The sequence below is a fragment of the Dermacentor silvarum genome, chromosome 1 (assembly GCF_013339745.2).
Source record: "Dermacentor silvarum isolate Dsil-2018 chromosome 1, BIME_Dsil_1.4, whole genome shotgun sequence".
NCBI classification, from domain to species: Eukaryota; Metazoa; Arthropoda; class Arachnida; order Ixodida; family Ixodidae; genus Dermacentor; species Dermacentor silvarum.
In genome coordinates, this window is record NC_051154.1 from 258,142,251 (window position 1) to 258,163,511 (window position 21,261).

Here is a 21,261-nt window from a genome sequence, read left to right on the forward strand (position 1 = left end):
TCTCAGGTCTCACGTAGGACGCGCAGGCTTCGGCGAGCCCCAACATAAGGACCATGCAGCCCGGGTTTTAACTTTGGTGTACTGGACGTGCCGCCAATAATACGAAATGATGAAATGTTATTACAACCTGTAAATAAAAGCTATTAAAGAAATATAATCACGCCTAGGCACTAACCTGTGACTCAGTGCTACCGTGCCCGTGTGAGAATTACGGAACGCCAACGAGGAATCTACCGAAGGTCGCAGATGACAAAAAATTTTTAAAACCTCCATGGATGACACGCGAAGTTGCGCGAAATGAACTTTTCATGACAGATGGGTCAATAAATGAACATACCGCTCGAAATGGTGCGATAATGAGCGCCACCACGCCGACAAACGTACTCAGACTAGATGGATGTGGGCAAAAGCGGCAGCGGCGGCCGCGACGGTAGCAAAACAAATGTGAACAACTTCGACATGCGCGGAAAAGATTTTCCAACCGCTTTGGCCTTTCCGCCCGCTTGCCGCTTCCCAAGTGTGAACGTAGCCTCAAGGTCTTCAGTGCGCGTTGCATAGCGCAGCTTGCAACCCCGACACCGCATTCCAGGAGACCCGCTCCGTGAATGCATCTCTCGCTCTCGTAGTGCGCAAAACCTCCACCTCGCAGAGCACGAGTGCACGAACGCGCCAGCTGTGCACGAAGACGACGACGCTCGAATGCAATCATATGGTTCACATAGGTAAATGCATGCTCTACAGGCGTGGCTGTATAGCCTAGTGGTTACGACACTCGCTTTGGGACCGGGGGTACGCGAGTTCGAATCCCGCCTCGACAAGGAAGTATTTTCTTTCCTTTCTTGGTAGTTTCTTGCTATGCACCACAAATTACAGCTGGCTTAAACAGCTTCGTTGTTAAACAAGAAGAATGGCAGAGCTGTTGTGGGGGAGCCCAGTCTGATTATGAAAACCACCATCTGATTATGAGGCACGCCGTAGTGGGGGACTCCGGATTAATTTGGACCACGTGCAGTTCTTTAACGTGCATCTAGATCTAAGTACACGGGTGTTTTCTGCATTTTCTCCCCATCGAAATGTGGCCGCCGTGGCCGGGATTCGATCCCGCGACCTCGTGCTCGGCAGCTGAACACCATAACCACTGAGAAACCACGGTGGGTGCAGCGAGGGCATCACGAGTTCTGCCACAGCGCGCGTCTTTTCAATACTGCACGCACATCCAGATTATTTTTTCGCCAGTGTCGCCGCCCATCGCGATGTAAGCGGTACTCTTCATCCTCTACAGCTTTGCACCGAGTAAAAGCGAAACTATTGTTTGCCTCAACCACGGCCGCAGTCGATACGATCATGGATGGAGACTACGCAGTTGCGAAGGCATGCGGCCGACGCCTGTACCGAGTCAAAATGAAACTACTGTTTGCCGTAACCACTGCGGACGAAATCGCGGCCGCTATCGACGCGGTCATGGTTGTTACTACGCAGCATGACAGCACGTAGCCAACTGCGGTGCTATGCGCAGCGGTAAACGCACGAATATAGGCTGTAAAGGAACAAATAGGCACGAAATGTTCCAACGTTGCTGTCACTCCAGTAAGATTTTCACTAATGACTATGGCGATAAGAACTCCGCCGCTTTGTTTTGGTGGATGCTAACGCCGTTTTGGCTCTATTGCATCACACATTTGCAGCGCTCCGCTAACCCCGCGTTGTCACCGCAGTTGGCACGGTCCATTCGTGTTCGGAGGGGTGGAAGGGCGACGGGAAAGAGGCGCACGGCGGCGTGTAACGGCAAATTTCTTTTTCTTTTCAGGGAGTTCGCATTCCATTCCCTATCAGCACGGACACCCAGTAGCCAAACTTCATCCTTATAATCGATAATACGGCATGGGGCATAGTAGTAAGCGGGTTATTTCACCATTAAAAAAAAAAACACAAAAGTTGACGGTGCCGCAGCTTCTCATAGTTATAACCGATTGTATATTGTTAAAACCGGTATTGTTATAAATAGGTAACAACGATCCTCGAACGGAGCCAAGCAAACGCTGTTGCACGTAGGCACCGATGTGTCCAAAGCCAAGTCAGGCAAAATGCTATAGCGAAAGTGCTCATATCCACAAAAAGTAATTGAACGGGAATATTGCCGCTCCAGGGCCGCGAAAATTTGTAGCCATGTCTTCCGCTCAATTATATGCCTCTCTTTCATCCACCACTCTCGGCTAGTTTATCGCTTTAAAGCCTTTGGTATTCGGGTAAATGCAAGGGGACGGCATTTTACCGGATGAGAGGAGCCGCAAACATGAATGGCCTGCACGGTGCCAGCCACCTGGTGGCACAGAGCTCAATCAGACAAACACAGAGCTAATATTGCAGTAACCAAGTGTATTCCACTTTGCTGCTGGTGTAAATTATTGGCAGTGGCGTAGTTATGTTGCCGCCGAAAATTTACACCAGCAGCAAGGCGAAATACACTTGAGCACTGCAATATTAGCAATTTTTCTTCTTGGTTGAGCTCAGCCCCACCAGGTGGCTGTACCGTGCAGGCCATTCATGTTTGCGCCTCTCATCCAGTAAAATGGCCAGTCCACTTGATTTTACCAGTATACCAGACATACTAAAACTTAATGCGGGCAGAGAGTCGCTGAGACTACTGATGAAGCGCAATAAGAAACTGCAGTGGAAAAGACATTGATGCAAAATAGCGGCCCTGAATTTGTGAACTACTTTACTTAAATAGTCGCGAAAAATTACCTTTGGAACCCCACGCGGCAAAAACATGAACATACTTATGAGGTCTACCACGTGACCTATTAGTGTATGCGGTTCCTGGTCTTTTTATTAATATTGAAATGCAGTAACATTCTTTCTGTTATAAATTTCTAGCTTACAATGTGAAGATAAGCCTTCGTTTGTAACGAGCAGAAAAGTGACGCTGCCTTCGCCTTCGATGAGTTGGCTTGGCTCATCTATTAACAGAATAACGACGCTGGTGGCCAGCCAGCCATGACGTAGGCGTGTACTTGGGAAAAAACGCTGTACAACTATAAGAAAGGTCTGTACAACAACACAAACTTATTGTACCAGTCTATTTACCTTTAGAAGTGGTTGGAAAGGTGACAATATCGGTGGTTAACTACAGTTGCGCTCCCTCAAGTGAAAGCAGGACGATGGGCGGCTTTCACAATTTACGAGGCTGGCTATCGGCATCGCTATCCCTTCTCAGCGTTGCTGGAGGAGGGACTTATTTTTTTAGAGGCTGCTCAGAACGAAAAATTCTGCCTACAAAATATCCACGCGCTTTTGGAAGTAACTGCTGCAGCTGTAAACACAATCTGAGGGTGAGCTTTTCGTTGCGCCATAACTAGAACTATAAAAATCTGTTGTTAGTCCCTTTAAGATAATGCCAAAAACAAACATTCGGCACAGATCCACATACACAAATACATAGTACGGCGAATTAGTAACCCGGCAATGCTCCGTGCACATGTGAGCATGCATGTTGCAGAGGTCATGTGTACAGAGCGGTCCACTGTTAAAGGGAACACCGGAGCACGTGGAGTCTCCTTGGCGCAACCGCCAGCTCCAACGAATGTCGCACAGGCGCAGTGAGCGCTGCTCTTTTGTCGGCTGCTACAGTCTCCTGCTGCACTTAGAATCGTCACGAAGCAAGCAGCTCGCGTAATTCGTATTTGAAAGCAGCCACTTTCCTTCCAGCTGGAAGGAAAGTTAGTGGAATGATTTTTGATCAGATAAATGCCCTAAATATCAGCAGCAATGACACTGCCGTCTTTTGTTCACCTTCTAGTTTCACAATTTGCCCGCTTGAAAAAATGTTTACTATGCACATTGATTCTCATGATTCAACAATGGCTTGAGTGATAGCTCTTTATAAATTAATATGCACTTTAAAGGTGCTTGTGGATTCTTTGTTCAGCCTGCGTACTGCAGAGACTCGAATATATATTAGTACAAATGACATGGGCATTACACACGTCAAATATAGCTGTGTCACAAAGAGACATCCATAAAAAAAATGATCAAGTTTTTCTTGTAAGTTTAAACGGCAAAAATACCTGCAAGTTAATATTTTTCATTGAATTTTCTTTCAGATTTGCAATGGCTGGCTAGAGAGTGACTATGCAGTCACCGGCCGACATTAAAAAGGCGCGATTGGCTTGCTTCGCTATCCGAAGCTCGGCAGCAGATGAAAGAGCACCGCCCACAGCGCTCACTGCATCTGTGCGAAACTCTTTGCAGCCGGCAGTGGCGCCGAGCAGACACCATGCAGTCCGGTGGACCATTCCGTACCTTCTCGCACTTCGTGAAGGGCCAGAGCAACCCTCCACCCGCATTATCAATGAGATCACAGCCAATCTCATTTTGAACGGTGGATATTAAGAGTGGTGTAGAATGAAGCAGAATTTGCTACAAACTTGCGCTCCTGCTACATTTTTGGCGATATCGTGGCTGAAATTTGAGATTTCCGGAGTAGGGCGCAAAATTATTTCGAGGTAAGAGGTGAAAAAACACACGGGGTTGACACCAAACCAGGAAAGGATTTCAGCTTCACCCATCTTGCAAGATACAGTGGAACCTCCATTATACGTCCCCCGATTATGCGATCTGCATTTCACGACGAATTGGTTTGGTCCCGGCAAAACCCCCATATAAATAATGTATTGTAACAAAGATGACGAACGTCGACGCAGAGTCAGCAGCATCAAGCGCGCAGCAGAAGCTCGAGCGAGAGGACTGGGCTCGGTGCATCCTACGACCAGCTGTCACTACGAACCCCAATAAATCCCCTTTATAGTATTAATAACCTCGATTGTAAGACTAAACTTTACGGCGACCCGCCTCGTACGACGACTCTCTGGTAACGTCCGTCGAAAAAAAAAAAAAAAAAAGGTTCCAAGCAGGCGCAGGCTGGCACGTAAGCTGCAGGCAGCTGATAACGGATGTGCAATACCGTTTTTTACCCGAATGTAACGTGCCCACGATAAACAAAATAAAACCACTTATGTAACGCAAAATGAATGGAAAAAGAAATGGTACCTTATTAAAGGAATCGCAATTCGGAAACGTTATCTCATCGTCGAGACGGAGATTTCCTTGGGCGGTCTTCGAGCGATTACCGTCACGAACTTTCGCAGGACTCGGCACAGAAAGCGTCCCCGACAAGTGTTTCTGGCACCGTCCTAAGCTCGCAATCAGCGCCAAGAGAACTGCCGGTACGAGCCGAGTCTTGCGAAAAGAAACTATCTGCAGAAGTGATCGCCCGAAAATTGTCATCTTCCGTGCCGTCAAGCTTGTTTGAGATTTAAGTACTTCTTAAAACACCGCACTATCATTTCATTCGGGGTCAGTACCAGGCCTCGCATTTAAAGTGGGCCTGCCGCTAGTCCTGCCATCCGCAAATCGTTGACTTCTTGATGTCGATACACCAAGCCGCGGCAGACTTCCCCAGCTGCACGGCCATCAAAATTGCTCGTCTTTCGAAGCGATCGTCGTACCGAATGTGCTGCGTAGCCATAACGTCGTGAATGAACAGAGTCTAACCACAAAAGGCCGTAGGGTATAACAGCAACGTAACCAGTCACAAGCACAGCGAAAACAGTGTCGATTCCAACCAAAAACAAGTTCCGACTTCGGTCGACTTGTCCATGGATTGGATCGAGACGTGAAGTTACAGGTTGCCAACTTAACGCCAAAAATCGCGGGATTTAGAATATTTGTTTTAAAATGGTCAATTTTGCCGTTATTCAAATGTAACGCAAGGATCGAGTTCAGGTAACGAAAATTATGAAAAAAAAAAACTTGTGTTACAATCGAATAAATACAGAATTTTAATAATTTAATCTACGTTCCCTGGCAGCAGCGGAGGTTCGTGCCGCGGGCTTATTCAGGTGGTCTGTACCCGTTTTTTGGGCAAGACTCAGTCACTGCCGATATTCTTGGTTTTTTTCTTATTTTCAATTCTGTAGCAAGTTTTGTCGAGTTTACAGAACATGCACTCCATGCGAAAACTTACTACAGGAACATTACATACGAGAACATAAACTACAGTCGCCGACCGATTTTCCGGACTTCACGGGGACGAAAAAATAGAAAAATCAAACAGCCCGAAAAACTTTTTCACTACCCAAAATAAAATTTATTAAGCTTATAGTGGCATAAAAAAAACGTGGGCTGCTTGCACTAGTGGTGCAAGGCTGGAGCCAACAGCGCAGCTGGTGATCGACCTAGCTTCTTTTAGGTTTTACTAGGCTTGGCTAAGTTTTGCTAGGAAATGCCAAGTGCTGCTAGGGACAGTATTACGAATCAGCTCACCGCCGATGCGCAGATTCTCACTTGGCTGCGCGACGCGCTTCAAGATGAGCGGCAGATTCTTCGAGTGTGCGGATCTTTGGTCGCCCCATGTCAAGGTTATATGTACTCGCCACAGAGTCAACGAGAGTTCGGCCGCTGTCGCGGTGGTACCGAGCTTTATATCCTTGGTGACGTCACGGCCAAGCTGCGCCTCCATACTTGTTAGGGCGTGGCTGGTCGAAAGCTGCCGAGCCGCCGCCAGAGGCGCCTGCTGCAGTCACTGACACCGCGCGCGTTCGGCGCTAATGCGGCGAAACGCGGACAGCATCGGCAGCAGCTCTGCGCATCGCCTCGTTGGTGCTGCTACAATTTCTCTCGCTCTCATTTTCTTTCTCTCTACCAAACATAGCATGCGCTGCGCACATGCTCTTCTTAACGTCCCATGTCAAGGCAACATGCGCACGACACGGAGAGACGGCGACACACACGCTACTCTGCAATGTTTTTTCGAACATGTTACGGACTTACAGCCAGTTTAAACAGCTCCGCTGTTAAAAAAATGTCTATTAATGCCCTGCCTCATAATACGTTTGGAGGCAACCAGATTTGCTTGGATTTGCGCAAGACTGATGTCTCCTACAAAGGCGTCACTGCATAGGTGATCTCAGTTAGCAGAGATCTCCATGGAGATTGAAAAAACAAGCCCAGTTACTTTGCACCACTTGGCTCTTGCGAAGGCACAGGAGGTGGCGCCGATCACAAATACGAAGCCGCACAAACAACACAAAGATGCGACGTCTCCGAGGCACACACACCACATGCGAAATAGCAACTAAAACTTAATTGCGCGAAAGTGATTACGATGATAGTGTTGACAGAAAGAAAAAGTGCAGTTCCCTGCAGCGTTTTCAGATAAGGAAGAGCGGACATGGCCTCAGAGACATGACGTTGGCACGCGTGCCTCCTAATCTTGGAGGCTATAGAGCGGGCCACTGGAAGCCAAGCCTGGCCAAGCCAACGGAAAATCCAACACGGTGGCCTTCAAGATTGGGTAGCGTGGCTCGGAACAAGCGATTTAATCGGGAAAATTGAACTTTGGGGCCTAAATTTGATAAAAATCAGCCGCGAAAATGCATTAGCTCTATCGGAACCATGATGGTGCATTTATGAAGTCTGGAATATCCAACAAGTCCGAATTTTTGGAGTCTAGCAGGCTTAACAAGCACCCATCCAGGCACTCGAAAATTATGCCTGATGCAACACACTGAAAAACAATCAAAGTACACCCACTACATGTGACATACTTGCACCGAGCAAATACACAACCGTCTACCTTGCCACTCATTTTACTAAAACATTTTTAACCCATTTTTTCAAACTTGTAACATGATTCCAATCAGAACAGTATATGGAACATTTTAAGTGCCATTACTTTCATCAATGCTATTGATGTTGTCGTACTTCCTTCGCGTATACAAATTTTGTATGCACAGAGTCTTAAAAGGTTAAAGCAAGAAAGTATATTATTACAGAAGACTTCTGTAACGCAGCCTATATGGGTGCTTATGCAGGCCATAATCATCTTTTGTTAAGACATAGCACAGTTCAAGTGCTGCTCAAATAAATTTGAAAGTAAACATTGATGCAGAGATATCCATTGTACATACTCTGAATAAAATTTAGCTCCAAATACTGTTCACTGTAGTGTAAAAAATTTCATGGGAATGAAGTTGGTGAAAAAAAGGCCAGAAGTATGGTTTGTTATATGCAGAGTCGTTACAATCTGTGTGGAAACGGTGGGCGAGTGCAAAGCACTGCTGTATATCTTGGAGCACTGTTAACTCATTTTTCTCACCTTTAGATATTGTGAGAGCTGGGGACCACTGTGACCTCAAGATATCCAGGCAAATGCTTCCATTGCTGTTGATGTTTGGGTGGTAGATTCGCGTTGTAAAGGCTACCTGCAGGCCAGACAGAAACAAGCAAAATGAACAAGTGCATGGTGCGACATCACTACCAGAATTGCGGAACAGATTTTTCACAGTTAATTGCAACAAGCTGGAAGACTCTTCAGCACCCTAAAATTTTTGGCATCGCTTAGTTTAACATGCGTATTGCTTTGGTGCACGCAAAATGGCTAGTACGGCAACAAAACTACATTTAAAAATCGGGCAGTTCCACTCTAAGGACGAAGTGCTAACAGTGACAGCATGTGATAAGTTCTCAGATGGCATCCTAACTATACATGGGTGCAACAGGTTGGCACAATGCAGCCCAGCACCCCGGCAGCTACCAGGCTGCTGCAATCGTGGCGTGATGGAGGAGTCGCACGATCGAGATGAAAGCAGTGGAAAACAATCTGCTTTTAGTCGGCAGAGGCGCACAGAGGAGAGGCTCGCGATGGGGCCAAGGCATGCAAGGGCACACTATGCAATGGCTCAAATTTTTTTTTTTTTACCGGCATTTTGCACACTTTTTCCTTTTGGCACAGCCAGATTTATGGGAACATCGCATCTGGTTTTATTTTACCACAGAACATTAAAGTTCCCAATGTGTCAGTCCCCCCCCCCCCCCCTTTGCAACCTGGTTATAACAATTATTGGTTATAGCACTGGAATTTTCTTGGCACTTGAGTATACTAAGTGGCTTTGCCTGTAACTGTACTGCAGTGGAAGTTCACGCTGTCTTGTAAGCCAATGCAAGGGCTAAGTGTGCATTCGCAGTAGGCCAGAAGCCAGTGCTGTACACAATGAATCAATGCCTTTATTATGGCAATTGAACACAAATATTAAGCAGACAAGCGGACTTGGGTGCCGCAAAGAGCATAAAAGCCTTATGGCGTAACTGACGTACATTAACTTGCAACATGGGCAGCGACGTTGTGAAAGCAGCACCGCTCGTTAGTGTGAACATTTTTTTTACTTCGTAACTGGAATGCCACTGCATTTCTTCACAAACTTCGGGAATTAATATCTCGAAACTGGTGTCATCCAAGACTTCGTTTTAAGTGGATCCGCCTTGCGAACTCCATGGCTAGGATTTGTAAATTGTAATATAATTAGTTACAAATTAGTGAATTTTTGTTAATTAGTCGATTATGCATTTTAATATTTTGTGTAATGCCGACCTCAAGTAGACCAGCTCATGAACTAGAATTATACTATCTGCCATAGGCAACCTTTCAAAATTTGAGTTTGCTGAAACACCCTGTATAGTCACAGCAAGAATGATCTGCCTCAAAGACAAATGTTAACGAAGTTTGTTCACGGAATATTTATGTAACGGAGGCCGAAATTTTGATTGCCGTTTTACATTGGTTCTATATAAGTTGGCGTCGCTGCAGTGGATGGATCAGATAAATCAACGGGTACGGAAGATCAGGCTCTGAAAAGTCTGTCAGCGACTGTACTTTTATTTTACGATAAATTGTGCCCTAAACCAGACAAATGAAAGCTTTTGGAATTATCAGCGTTAATATGACCAGATTGTAAAGTTGGCAGGTATAACTGCTAAAATAGGCAACAAAAAGCTGTCCCGATATGCACCATGCCATTGGCAGATTTTCGCCATCTGCTCGGGCGTGTGAAACTCGGCACGCCAATGTCGAATTCATAGCCAAAGTTTTATACAAGGCGTAAATTCGGTGAACAGAAGAAATGAAGGGTGTTGAACTTTCGAAAGTGCACAGTAGCTTCAGAAGACATCGACCATAAACGTTGACCAAAGCCGGGTATCAGTGCGAACTCCACTTGTAGTTAAACGACAAAAAATTTCTGTGAGATTTGTGGATTAATGTAGTTTATAATTAGAGAAGTGTTTCAGGGCTCCTTTAAGGTGCACCAAATGCACGATAAATGGGCAGGCTTGCATTTTGCCCCTCGGGCTTAGCAGCACTACACCAAAGCCGTGGTACGCCATCATGGTGGATGTCTACCAGCCAACACATGTACTCATTGCAGGAACACAGCGATAGACTGTCCCGAACATGAACCACGCACGGAAGTAGATATAGCAGCAGCTGCGCAATGACCCAGTGAAAAGTTCACAAGACATTAACAGTGTCGCCAGCTCGGGAGACAGGAGGGCGCACGCACAGGTTGGCTTATTCACGTGCACTATGACTTATACTCGCTCCACACTCATTTCAGTCGAGATATAGAGCGTTAGTGAGCAGACGAGGGTGCGCGCTACTGAGTTTTAACAGGAGTTAGGGCTGGATAACGAGAGTACTAATGAAGTCAGTGACTGAGTTCCGACAAGTCGGAGTGGACGAGAGTCAATGCTGGTAAGTATGAATAGAAATGACTATGAACGTGAGTGAGTAAATATTAAATTCTGAGGTTTTATGTGCCAAAAGCAGAACATGACTATTTGAGGCCACTTGGGGTTCTTTAACGTGCACCTAAATGTATGTACATGAGTGTTTTTTCATTTAGCCCTCATCAAAATGTGGCTGCCGCAGCCGGGAATCGAATGCTTGACCTCTTGCTTCGCAGTGCATGAATGAGGTCAGGGTAATGCTAGTAGGACCGTGAGCAAGTGCGATTTTGCGAGTGTGAACACATAGCTTACGAATAATTAATGAGTATCAGCTTATTATGCCGACCTATGGGAGCATGATCATACTACAAGCCAAGGTCAACGGCACTGAGTCACATGCATTTTGGGACACTGGCTCAGCAGTAACGCTAATAAGTGAAAAGTTTGGATTAACCCCCAACTTCGAGGCCGCTACGAACATGTAGTTGGGCTTTGGGCTGCACTGATGCTGCCTTGTCACACTGACAGAACTTCCCTAACCTTTTTCATCTTGCCAATTACGAAGGCTTTAACATCTGTGATTGCCTGCAAAGAAGCTGCAGCGCTGCTGGGCAAAAGCACACACGTCTCAGAGCAAGCTTCCCTAAAAGTTTTGCTATGCGTTAACTTTACTTTTTCTCAGCCGTCACTGGCAATCGCTGGTGATTGCCTTGGTTGAAGCCTCATCACCTGGTAAGGTGCAAAAAGATTAATGCAGTGTGATTATGCGTGCTCAGATGCACGCTCTCAAACCAGGGCTAGGATAACCTTGTGATGTGTAGTGCGCAACACAGTGTGGTGGTTGGAGACTGATGTGTGGTGTGGTGCGGAAGCTTACCACTGTCGTTGAAAAGAAAAGTGTACAATCATTGCATTCTATCGGTGCTAACATATGGGGCAGAAACTTGGAGGTTAACCAAGAAGCTCGAGAACAAGTTAAGGACCGCACAAAGAGCGATGGAACGAAAAATCTTAGGACTAACGTTAAGAGACAGGAAGCGAGCGGTGTGGATCATAGAACAAACGGGGATAGCCGATATTCTAGTTGACACTAAGCGGAAGAAATGGAGCTGGGCAGGCCATGTAATGTGGAGGATGGATAACCGGTGGACCATTAGGGTTACAGAATGGATACCAAGAGAAGGGAAGCGCAGTCGAGGTCGGCAGAAAACCAGATCGGGTGATGAAGTTAAAAAATTTGCAGGCACAAGTTGGAATACGCTAGCGCAAGACAGGGGTAATTGGAGATCGCAGGGAGAGAGCTTCGTCCTGCAGTGAACACAAAATATAGTGGATTAAAAAAAAAAAACGCTTGTGTGTACGCGTCTCCCTTCTTGTGGTCTGTTCGCCCTGTTACCCAAAGTTTCAAGATGTACAAACTCGCCCAAGAAGTATTGATAAAATATAGGCTGATGATGATGATGTTGGAGACAAGAAGCAGACGAAAAGTAGTGCACGCGCTGAGGTGAATTCCATGCTGTATGGAAAACGACAATGTCGAAGAGCGTCCGGCACGCAAACACGTGGCGCAAGAAAAGAAACAAGAAAAAAAAAAAATTCCAATCAAAAGAAACCACGGAGCTTCAAGCAGCCAATGAGCAAACGACAAATCAGCCAGAGCGGCAGAAAAGCGAGGCACGCTGGCAGGAGAGGAGAGTTCCAGGAAGCGACGCCAGGAGAAGGTCCGCCACCAGACCGGGGGTTGAAGACGGGCCGTCGGGTTCCAGACCCGAGCCACCAAGACTTCACCCGACCGGGGCCTCCTGCCAACCCATTCCTGCGCGTCACCACTCCACCCGATCGTGAACTGCTGCCCCAGCCCGGTGAGTATGTGCCCGTGGGCGGAACGTGAGCAGCCGGGCTACGGGCCAGAGTTCCACAACCAGCTGCCTGGCCAGAACGCCGCCGCCGTCTGCCTGTGCCGCCGAGCCACCCTGCCTTCTCTCTCCACGCCAGAGCGCGGTAGCTCTGGTCGCCCGGCCAACAGTTCAACACCCCGACCCTTGGTGAGACCGACACCACTTATCTCGTCATCTTGTCTCCGCTTCTCCCCGTCGAGACCATTACGCACCCTCACAATCGTGGTCAGCCCGGACTCATGCTATTATGAGTGTGCTGAGAGTTTTTTTTGCCGTGATATTTCTACAACTGTTTATATAATGGGTTACTTTTCGTTTTAGTTATATAGAGATTCATCATTATCTAGGCATGCGGCTTCTTGTTGGTTGAACCCTTATCACTCATACTGTGCACTTTGTTCAAAGATGGAAGTGTACAGCAGTGGTGCCACTCACGAACTGAGATTTGGAGCAATTTTTGGAGCAGCAAAATCTTAATTTTGGAGCAGTTTGGAGCATCCAGATACAGATTTCAGAGCACTTTGGTGCTAATAAATGCCACATGCTGGACCGTCCTAAGCTATTTCAACACTTAAAATTGACAAGTGTTAATCCAGAAAGTATTTGCTTGCTGTAAAACAATGTTGATCTGCCTCTGCATACACGAGTTTCCCTTTAAAAGACCCCCAAACCACCCAGAGGTCGAAATTTAGTTGTGTTGCAGTTGTGCACGAGTCTACAACGAACACGTAGCCGCGAGAATTTTTCGAAATGGTGCCGTAATAGCGGAGTTACACGCGTTTGATGATCGAGAAATGGCCCTCGCTCGTTTCGCTCTTTCCTTCGCTACGGCTGGTCTCTCCTCCTCGCCGATTGCTGCTCCAAATGTCACGTGACATACGTCATCGCCAACGCGCTTCTCAAAACACTGCCTACTTCCGGTTAAGGCACGTCAACGCTAGCCATGCTAGCGGCACATATGCGGACGACGATACAGCCTCCAGTATGCCGCGCGAGAGGTGTCCAAAGTAAACGACAGTTCGGCCCGCGCCCCGCCCGCTGCACGATCAACGGGCCAATCGACGACCGCGAAGCTGCGCGCCTCTGCCACCGGCAACGATAACATCGAGCCGCCGCAGCCGCCGCCGAGTGCACGGCTACCGACGGGAGACGACCGGCTCGGCTGTGCTCGCATCATAGCCGACGGCACCGCTAATATCAGCGTATTTTTCTTCTTTGTGTACAATTATTGCAAAGAGCGACAACAACGATAATAAAATTTTGCGGCTTGTGAGCGTCGGTAATTCATTTCGAAGCGCCGTCCGCTTTGCTTTTAAGGGAACCGGAAAAGGCCTAGCGACGATATCGGCGCCGTCGAGCGATCAGCGGCGGTGAGGCTGCCGCACAAATGAGTCCCGGTCTCATCCTCTCTACGTACGGCAAGGAAATCTCGCCGCTCGCGAGCAAAACCGCTGTCGAACGGCGGCCCGCGAATGGCAAACGGCGTGCGGCGAGTTAGCGTGCCGGTAACGTGGACGCAGCGCTTCTCGGCTAACCGCTGTTGCTGCGGCGCCGCTATAGACCCTGTATTGCGCGCACGTCTGGAAAAGCCAACACTGTCGCACTCTGTTCGCGCAGCTAATGAGACCGCTAAGCATGACTGTGTTGGAACACGAGCGATTTGGCAATTGCGTTGCGGGCTGTAATTACCTATGCGCAAGCGCGCAACACGGCGAGGACGAGCAGGGAGCGCGCGTACCTGCTAGCAGACAAACCGGAAGTCGTAGGTTCTTGTTCGACCAATGGACATCCTTTCCGCCGTTGACATCACCAGATTCCCCCTGCTGACATCACCGCTGGGATTACCGGCAAGGCGCGCGCGCGCGCGTGTGCGTGTGTGGCGCGCCCGCGGCGCGTAGCGCTGCATCGTTTGGCATCGTTGATCGTGACGGCATTCTGGGGTGCGATTTTGTACGCGTTCCAAAATGGAACGGAGGCGGTCCGTTCCATCGAGCCGCACACGATGGAACGGACCGCACACGATTTGATCCGTCACGGTTCAAATTGACCAATCGTGTGCGGCTCGATGGAACGGACCGCCTCCGTTCTATTTTGGAACGCGTACAAGATCGCGCCCCTGAACTCGATGCGCCTGTTTACTTGCAATGTTCAAAAAATATCTGAGGTGGTTTAGGGACCCTTTAATTTAATGAAGACGACAAACCTGTTCACAAAGCGTGCTGAAATTAGTTTATTTCAAGTTGAGTGAAGCTGTTGCGTTTTACACCGTATGATTTGTTCATTGACATCTGGCACTTCGTTGTGTTTTCAGCAAGGCTCTAGCATCAGTCAGAAACACCTGGCCAGACTCAATGTCATCAATGCTTTTCTGAGCCAGGCTAGCCTTGATGAGCCCCTAACGCTGTCATTGCTTCAGACGACACCAGGTATTTTTCAACGGTCTGTTTTTCCTCATAAAGCTGAAGCCTCTATCTGTTCAGCAACTGGCCGATTCACAACTGGCATCGACACCAGCAATTCAAACAAGCTAGATTATTCGGACTACTTTGAGACACCATGACTGGCCCATAAATTTAAAGTATAAATACGACCGAAATTTCGGACACCGTAAGGTACGCCATCCTATATAATTCAAACTCCACCTGCACGACTGCGTGCTAATTTGACCGCCGAGTTGAGCGGAAATAGCAATATTTTGGCGTTGATACGTCGCTGGCATTCTAGACATTCTAGTTCACTATAGCATGGTGGTCGGCCCTATTGCCGACACCTCCTGGAAACCGAAACCAGCGAAGCCTAGTTAATCCAGCAGCGACCGCGCGCAACCGTCAGGCAAGCGAACTCCGGTATAAGCCATGCGGGAGTGCATTCGGGTTGGCTCCGCGCGTCCAGCGTTTATTCATTGACGTGTTAACTAGCGACACGGTCACGGCGACTTAAGTTGTTTAAGCAGCGCCGACTACACCCTCGATGTCTACGCCGACGAGGACAATGACTGTCTTGTCTCAAAAAAAAAAAAAAAAAAAAAAAAAACCGCCATCATTCGGTTATAATAGCGCGGTCGAATCCTGCGCAGCGATTTCGTAGCGATGCAGTCCGCTCGATACAACCGCCCTTATCACCCACCGTTCACTGCCGGCTGATACCATATAACGCAGGCGGAGCGCCACTCCTATACCACTGACGAAGCGCAAGGAGTGGCAGCCGAAAAGGCAATCGCGGTTCTGTTGCCAAAGATTGAAGATTCGGTGCATGCATTAATTGTACTTTCGTCTATTTGTGGCGACAACATAACAATGACAGAGATACGGACTGACCAGATCGTAGGGCCAGCGTACGTACGCTCAGACCAGCGTTGACAAACATCGGCTTTATTTTGAACGATCCCTTTCTGGGATGCTTTCATTTTCTCGACATTTCGCGCGACTAGCACTGGGCACGCCGACGGACGATAGCGTTCTTGGGACACTACCAAGTATGCCGACGCTGACGCTAGTGCCATGAAATCCCGCGAAAGTGAACGTATCACCGGAAGTGGTCAACCGAGAATAAGGTATTTTTTAGCCACTGGCGGAATAAATTCAGTTTTCTGGCGAATATGGATATTTCCGACTCCCAATTATTTGGACTTTCAGGCGGTCCCCATCGAGCCCGAATTATCGGTCGCCGACGTATAGATCAAATGAAGTTTGACTATTGAAGCCGCTTTAGTAATGCTCGCTATGCACGTCTGCGGGCCACTGCGGCCACACACGTAATGCACAGTAGCTAATTTTGGCGCACTTCGGCGCAAAATCGTGCATTTTTATCAGGATGGCGCAGGAAATATCGTATGGCGCAATTTGGCGCAGGAGTGGAAGCACTGGTTGACCCAGGAAATGAAACGCCATGCAGTCCTCGTCGCCCTGGCCACACACCACAGCGACTTGGAAATGGCCACCTTCCTGAACATAGCGAAGTCTCGTTTACAAGGTGCGGACAGAACTGATGTGTTCTGGCGGTGACGTGGCATCTCTGGCGAAAAGGAAGAAGCACAGTCGGCTCTCCGCTAGCCGCCCGGCCGTCGATCCCCTGCCAGAGCGATCGAGCAGCGTGCGTTGCGAGCGTTCTATCGCAGCGCCGAGCGTGTCCGGTAACCACAGGAGGACTGGGTGTTTTGACGGATAGCCAGAGGCGTAAACTAAAGCCCCTCCATACCGCTGTGATGAAGGAGCTTCGTAGACGTACGCGAGCGGCCTGATCGGCATGCACGGTCCAGCCATCTGGTGGCGCAAAGCTTAAACAGCCAAATACAGATCTATTATTCCTGTAACCAAGTGTAAAACATTTGAAACATAAGAAGACAACGTGTTCAAGATTACGCTCCCGCCAAAAATTTGAGCCAGCAGCAAAGTAGAAAAAACTTGGTTACTGCTATATTAGCTGTGTGTTTGGTTGAGCTTAGTGCCGCCAGGTCGCTGCACCGTGCAAGTAGTTCACGTTTGCCCCTCCGTTCATCACGTAAAACGTGGTAAAACGGCCAGTACACTTACGCTTGCGTTCACCTGAATACCGGACAAGCTAAATTCTATCGTGGCAATCCTTCGACGTGAAGTTACGGCCGCAAGCGCGTAGATGCTGGCGCCGTTTGGATACCGTCAGTCCGATGCGCTGCAGCCACTCCGCTCGTCTGCTGCCTTACAGCGGGGCACGATGTCGCAGCTTGACATGTCGCCGATCGCTACGTTTGCAGCCCACAACGCAAGGGCGAACCATGGTGCTCGCGAAAAGAAAGAACAAAATCAGCACTGACCGCGCAGCTCTCGTCAACACGGAGCACGTAACACAAGCAGACGACACTTGCTGTGGGCCGGAAGTGCTTTTTGTGCAGTGATACGTGTCCTTGTGCATTCTCTTTCTATTACTTTCTTTTTATAGAAACAAATTAACTAACATCTAAACTATTACGAACAACATTTGTTCACCATAATGTTGGAAAAATTATCGATGACGAGCCCTGGGCAGCCAATCGGATAGCTGGCCCCCCAAAAAATAAAAAATCAGCCGCTTGGCGTGCTGCAATTGGTAGCGATGTACATTTTTAAAACCTTATAATAAATTACACGCTTTACGTGGAGTGCTTAGATGCGTCAATTAATGATCAGAAGGACCTACTGTAACGACTCAGTACGTTTGTACGAAATAGTCAAAATCGTTTCAGGGTCCCTTTAATGGCGGCACGTTCAAATATCAGAAAATCCATTTTCTATCTAAATGTGCAAAACACATCGAGAATAAGCATAATCAAAGAAACAAAAATATTCTGTGAAATCTTCAGCAATTAGGGGAAACACAAAAGCAGAAAACTGGAAGTGGGCTTCCCCCTAAGCCACCAATGGCTTTGTTTGTACAGACCACTCTCGCCATATGTGAACCATTTGCTTTATACATCACGTGTGTAACACCACTGCAGCCGGAGGTTTTGCATCCATCTGCCTCCTCTGACTGTGCTTGCAAATGGAAAAGTTGTGTGCCAAATGTCTTCCTCATCCTGTGTTCCTGCTCCAAGCCAACAAATTTAATTCTGGGGCACGAGCCCAGAATTCAATCGTGCCAGAACCACAATTTGATCATGAGGCATGCGCCACAGTGGGAGACTCCGAATTATTTTCCCCACCAAGGGATCTGTAACATGCCCCCAATGCACGGGACAGCCGTTTTTGCACTTCGCCCCCATTGAAATGGGGCTGCCACGGTGGCTGGGATTTTATATCCCGCAATCTCGTGCTTAGCAGTGCAACACCCTAGCCGCAGCGAGTTAAGCCAACAAGTGAAATTTGCTGCCTGTTATTTAGTGTTGGCCGAAGACATTTAGCCAGATACTTCGTACTCAATACTGAAACTTGGCACGAAAAAAATTGGCTGGTATCTTACCTGTAGGCAACACTTGTCACTAAAGGGTTATAATTGCACACCCCAGAGGATAATTCATAACTGCAAGTCGACATCTAAGAAGTGTTTGGTAACAAATAATTAAGGGGGCACATGGGTCCTGGAGACCCAAAATTCACTAAAAATGTAGTTTTCATTTTTATTATTTTCCTAATCCCCATACCAGAGCACACCTGCTGGCAAAAAACTAGCTGAAAATGACACGTTGAGGAAGAAAACACTATTTGTCGAATGAAATGTTCAGTTTTACCCATGAAAGTGCTGACAAGACCCAGTTTGTGTCATTCGCCATTCCAAAACAGTATCATAGCCAGGCCATCTCAGTCTTGTTTGAAAGAGCATGTTTGCAGCTTGCTTTCCTGCCAAAACGAGTCTTCAATGCTGCTCCAAAAGAAAACTACCTGGTTTTGTAGCATAAAATGCCGTTTTTGCACTCAAATTTTTTGCATTTTTCTCCAAAAATTTTTTTACAAGTTAAAATTTTGGGAGCAGCACTTTGTCACTGTTACTCACTCAATCCTATTGATTTCTTTTTTTGCCTGAATGCTAGAGAGTCGGAGAGTGCAGGTCACAGGAGATGACAGTGTTTTAGGACACCGCAAGATTTTGAAATCTTGTAGAATAGGGATGGTCGATTAAATGTTTTAATCGATTAAATGTTTTAATCGATTAACGATTAATCGTTCGTCGCTTTAGCGTATCATCGATTAATCGATTTCGATGCGGGGTTTTTCGTCGATTAATCGATTTTTTTTCGGGCGCTCTAAAAAGGCTGAAACAGTTATCTATTCACGTAAGTACCTATTTTAACGCTTGAAAGGTGGAACCAGGATAAAACATACAAGCGTATAAATTTTGATAAAGAGTAATGTTTAATTTGTTAGAGGTCTACTATAATTGCCACTAGTGACTAGTGAAGGAATAAGCAATATACAGAGTGTTCATATTGACACGTGTACTTGTTTATCTTTCCCCGGTGACCGCTTTTCACCGGCTAACAAATGTTAAGGTGGTGGTCCGGCGCCACCAGCCCCCCGTTTCGAGTACTTTTGGAGCAACCGTGGTGGCTCTTCTACTTAGGATATAAAGTTGTCGTATATGCCATAAAAAAGCCTAATTCTTGTAGATTCCAACTATTTATATTATAAAGAAATTAAATAATGTGATTTAGAAATAAATGTTCAAGATCAAGCATGATATACGTGGTTTTTGCGAAATGTGTCTCAGTTGTGACCATATTTAGAAGAAACTACCGCATTTACTGCATTGCGGCTTCCTCTGTAGCTTTAGGACATATTTATCTATTTCCTAGACGCAGTAAAATAATGTTGAATTTTTACTTTTTAGATAATTTGCTTTTGAAGATTGCCAAATATCGCAACTTCTGTTGTAAACAGCCCGGCCACTACATGCTCTAGAAAGCTAAATTTTGGACAATTAGAGTTCAAGGTATTTCCATGTAGGACGCTAAATTTCATTCATGTACCTTTATTAGTTTTGCACCGCACCTTCGCAGCTTTAGTACCTTCCTGCAAAAATGAGCAAAAGTAGAACCAGAATTCTAAATATTGCTTATTTCGGTCGCATTATTAGGAAAGCCAAGAAAGGTACATAAATGAAATTTTGCATCCCAATTGGAAATTGCTTGATCTCTAATTTGTCCAAAATTTAGCTTCCTTGAGCGTGTAGTTGCCGGGCTGTTTACAACAGAAGTTGCGATATTTTGGCAAACTTCAAAAGCAAATTATCCAAAAAGTAAAAATTTAACATTGTCTTGCTGCGTCTAGGAAATAAATATGTCCTAAAGCTACAGAGCAAACCGCAATGCAGTAAATGCGGTAATTTCTTCTAAATATGGTCACAACTGAGACACAGTTCGCAAAAACCATGCATCTCATGCTTGTTCTTGAACATTTATTTCTAAATCACATTAATCAATTTCTTAATATTATCTATAGTTAGAATATACAAGAATTAAGCTTTTTTGTGGTATATACCACAACTTTATATCCTAAGTAGAAGAGCCACCGCGGTTGCTCCAAAGGTACTCAAAACGGGGGGCTGGCGCTGCCGGACCGCCACCTTAAACGTTATCGCTCGGCGCAGGAAGCGCCTGCATGTAGTATCGGAATTTTCTCGAACGTTATAGATGCTTCTATCCGTTGTCAGTTGTCACCGACGCTTATGTAATCTGATTGTATGAGCGACACCAATTGTCTAGTACCTTCTGGAAGACACGCGGGTACCAGAGATTACTCTGGAACCTTCGATGACTCATGTATAAAAGCCGACGCGCTTCGCCGCTGATCAGATTTCGACGATCGCCGATTGTGTTCGCCGCTAACGTTGTGCTTCGAGTGAAACTTGCTTTTGTGGGCACAGGCTCGCCCAATAAAAAGTCCGTTTCGTCATTCACAGTTTTGCGACTGTTTTCTTCATCGTAACTACTACGTGACAACTACTACGGAATTTTTAAAAATCGCCTGTGGCAGGTAGCATAATTCTTATCGTTGAGCGGTGGACATTAGTAGCACGAGCAATCGAAAGACATATTCTACCAATTAACAAAAATTGACTAATGAACTTCTTGGTTAATTACTTTATGACACATATCGCAATTTACGAATTGTAGCCGGTGAGTTTGCAAGACGCATCTACTTGAAATGAATTTCCAGGATGACACCAGTTTCGAGATACTATTTCTCAAAGTGTTGGACGAAATACATGGACGTTACAGTTACTTTTGTGCTTCAATGCATTTTGGTAAAAAATTAAGTGGAACAACAGTGCATTTTTACGGCGAGTATGATGGCGCATATCTCCAAACTGGTGTCATTCTGGAAATTCATTGCAAGTGGATACGCCTGAC

The 21,261-nt window shown here is 46.6% G+C and overlaps 1 protein-coding gene and 1 pseudogene across 1 annotated transcript in view; one reads left to right on the forward strand and one right to left on the reverse strand.

The window, feature by feature from the left end:
* Window positions 1-8,148, forward strand: part of LOC119439766 (polyphosphoinositide phosphatase-like) — a 93,684-nt pseudogene extending 85,536 nt beyond the window's left edge.
* LOC119437083 (ubiquitin-conjugating enzyme E2-17 kDa) overlaps window positions 1-21,261 on the reverse strand; it is a 37,600-nt gene that overhangs the window by 7,560 nt on the left and 8,779 nt on the right. The window contains exon 5 of the mRNA XM_037704161.2: window positions 8,159-8,264. Coding sequence (XP_037560089.1) covers window positions 8,159-8,264 — 106 coding nt within the window. The remainder of the gene's footprint in view (window positions 1-8,158; window positions 8,265-21,261) is intronic.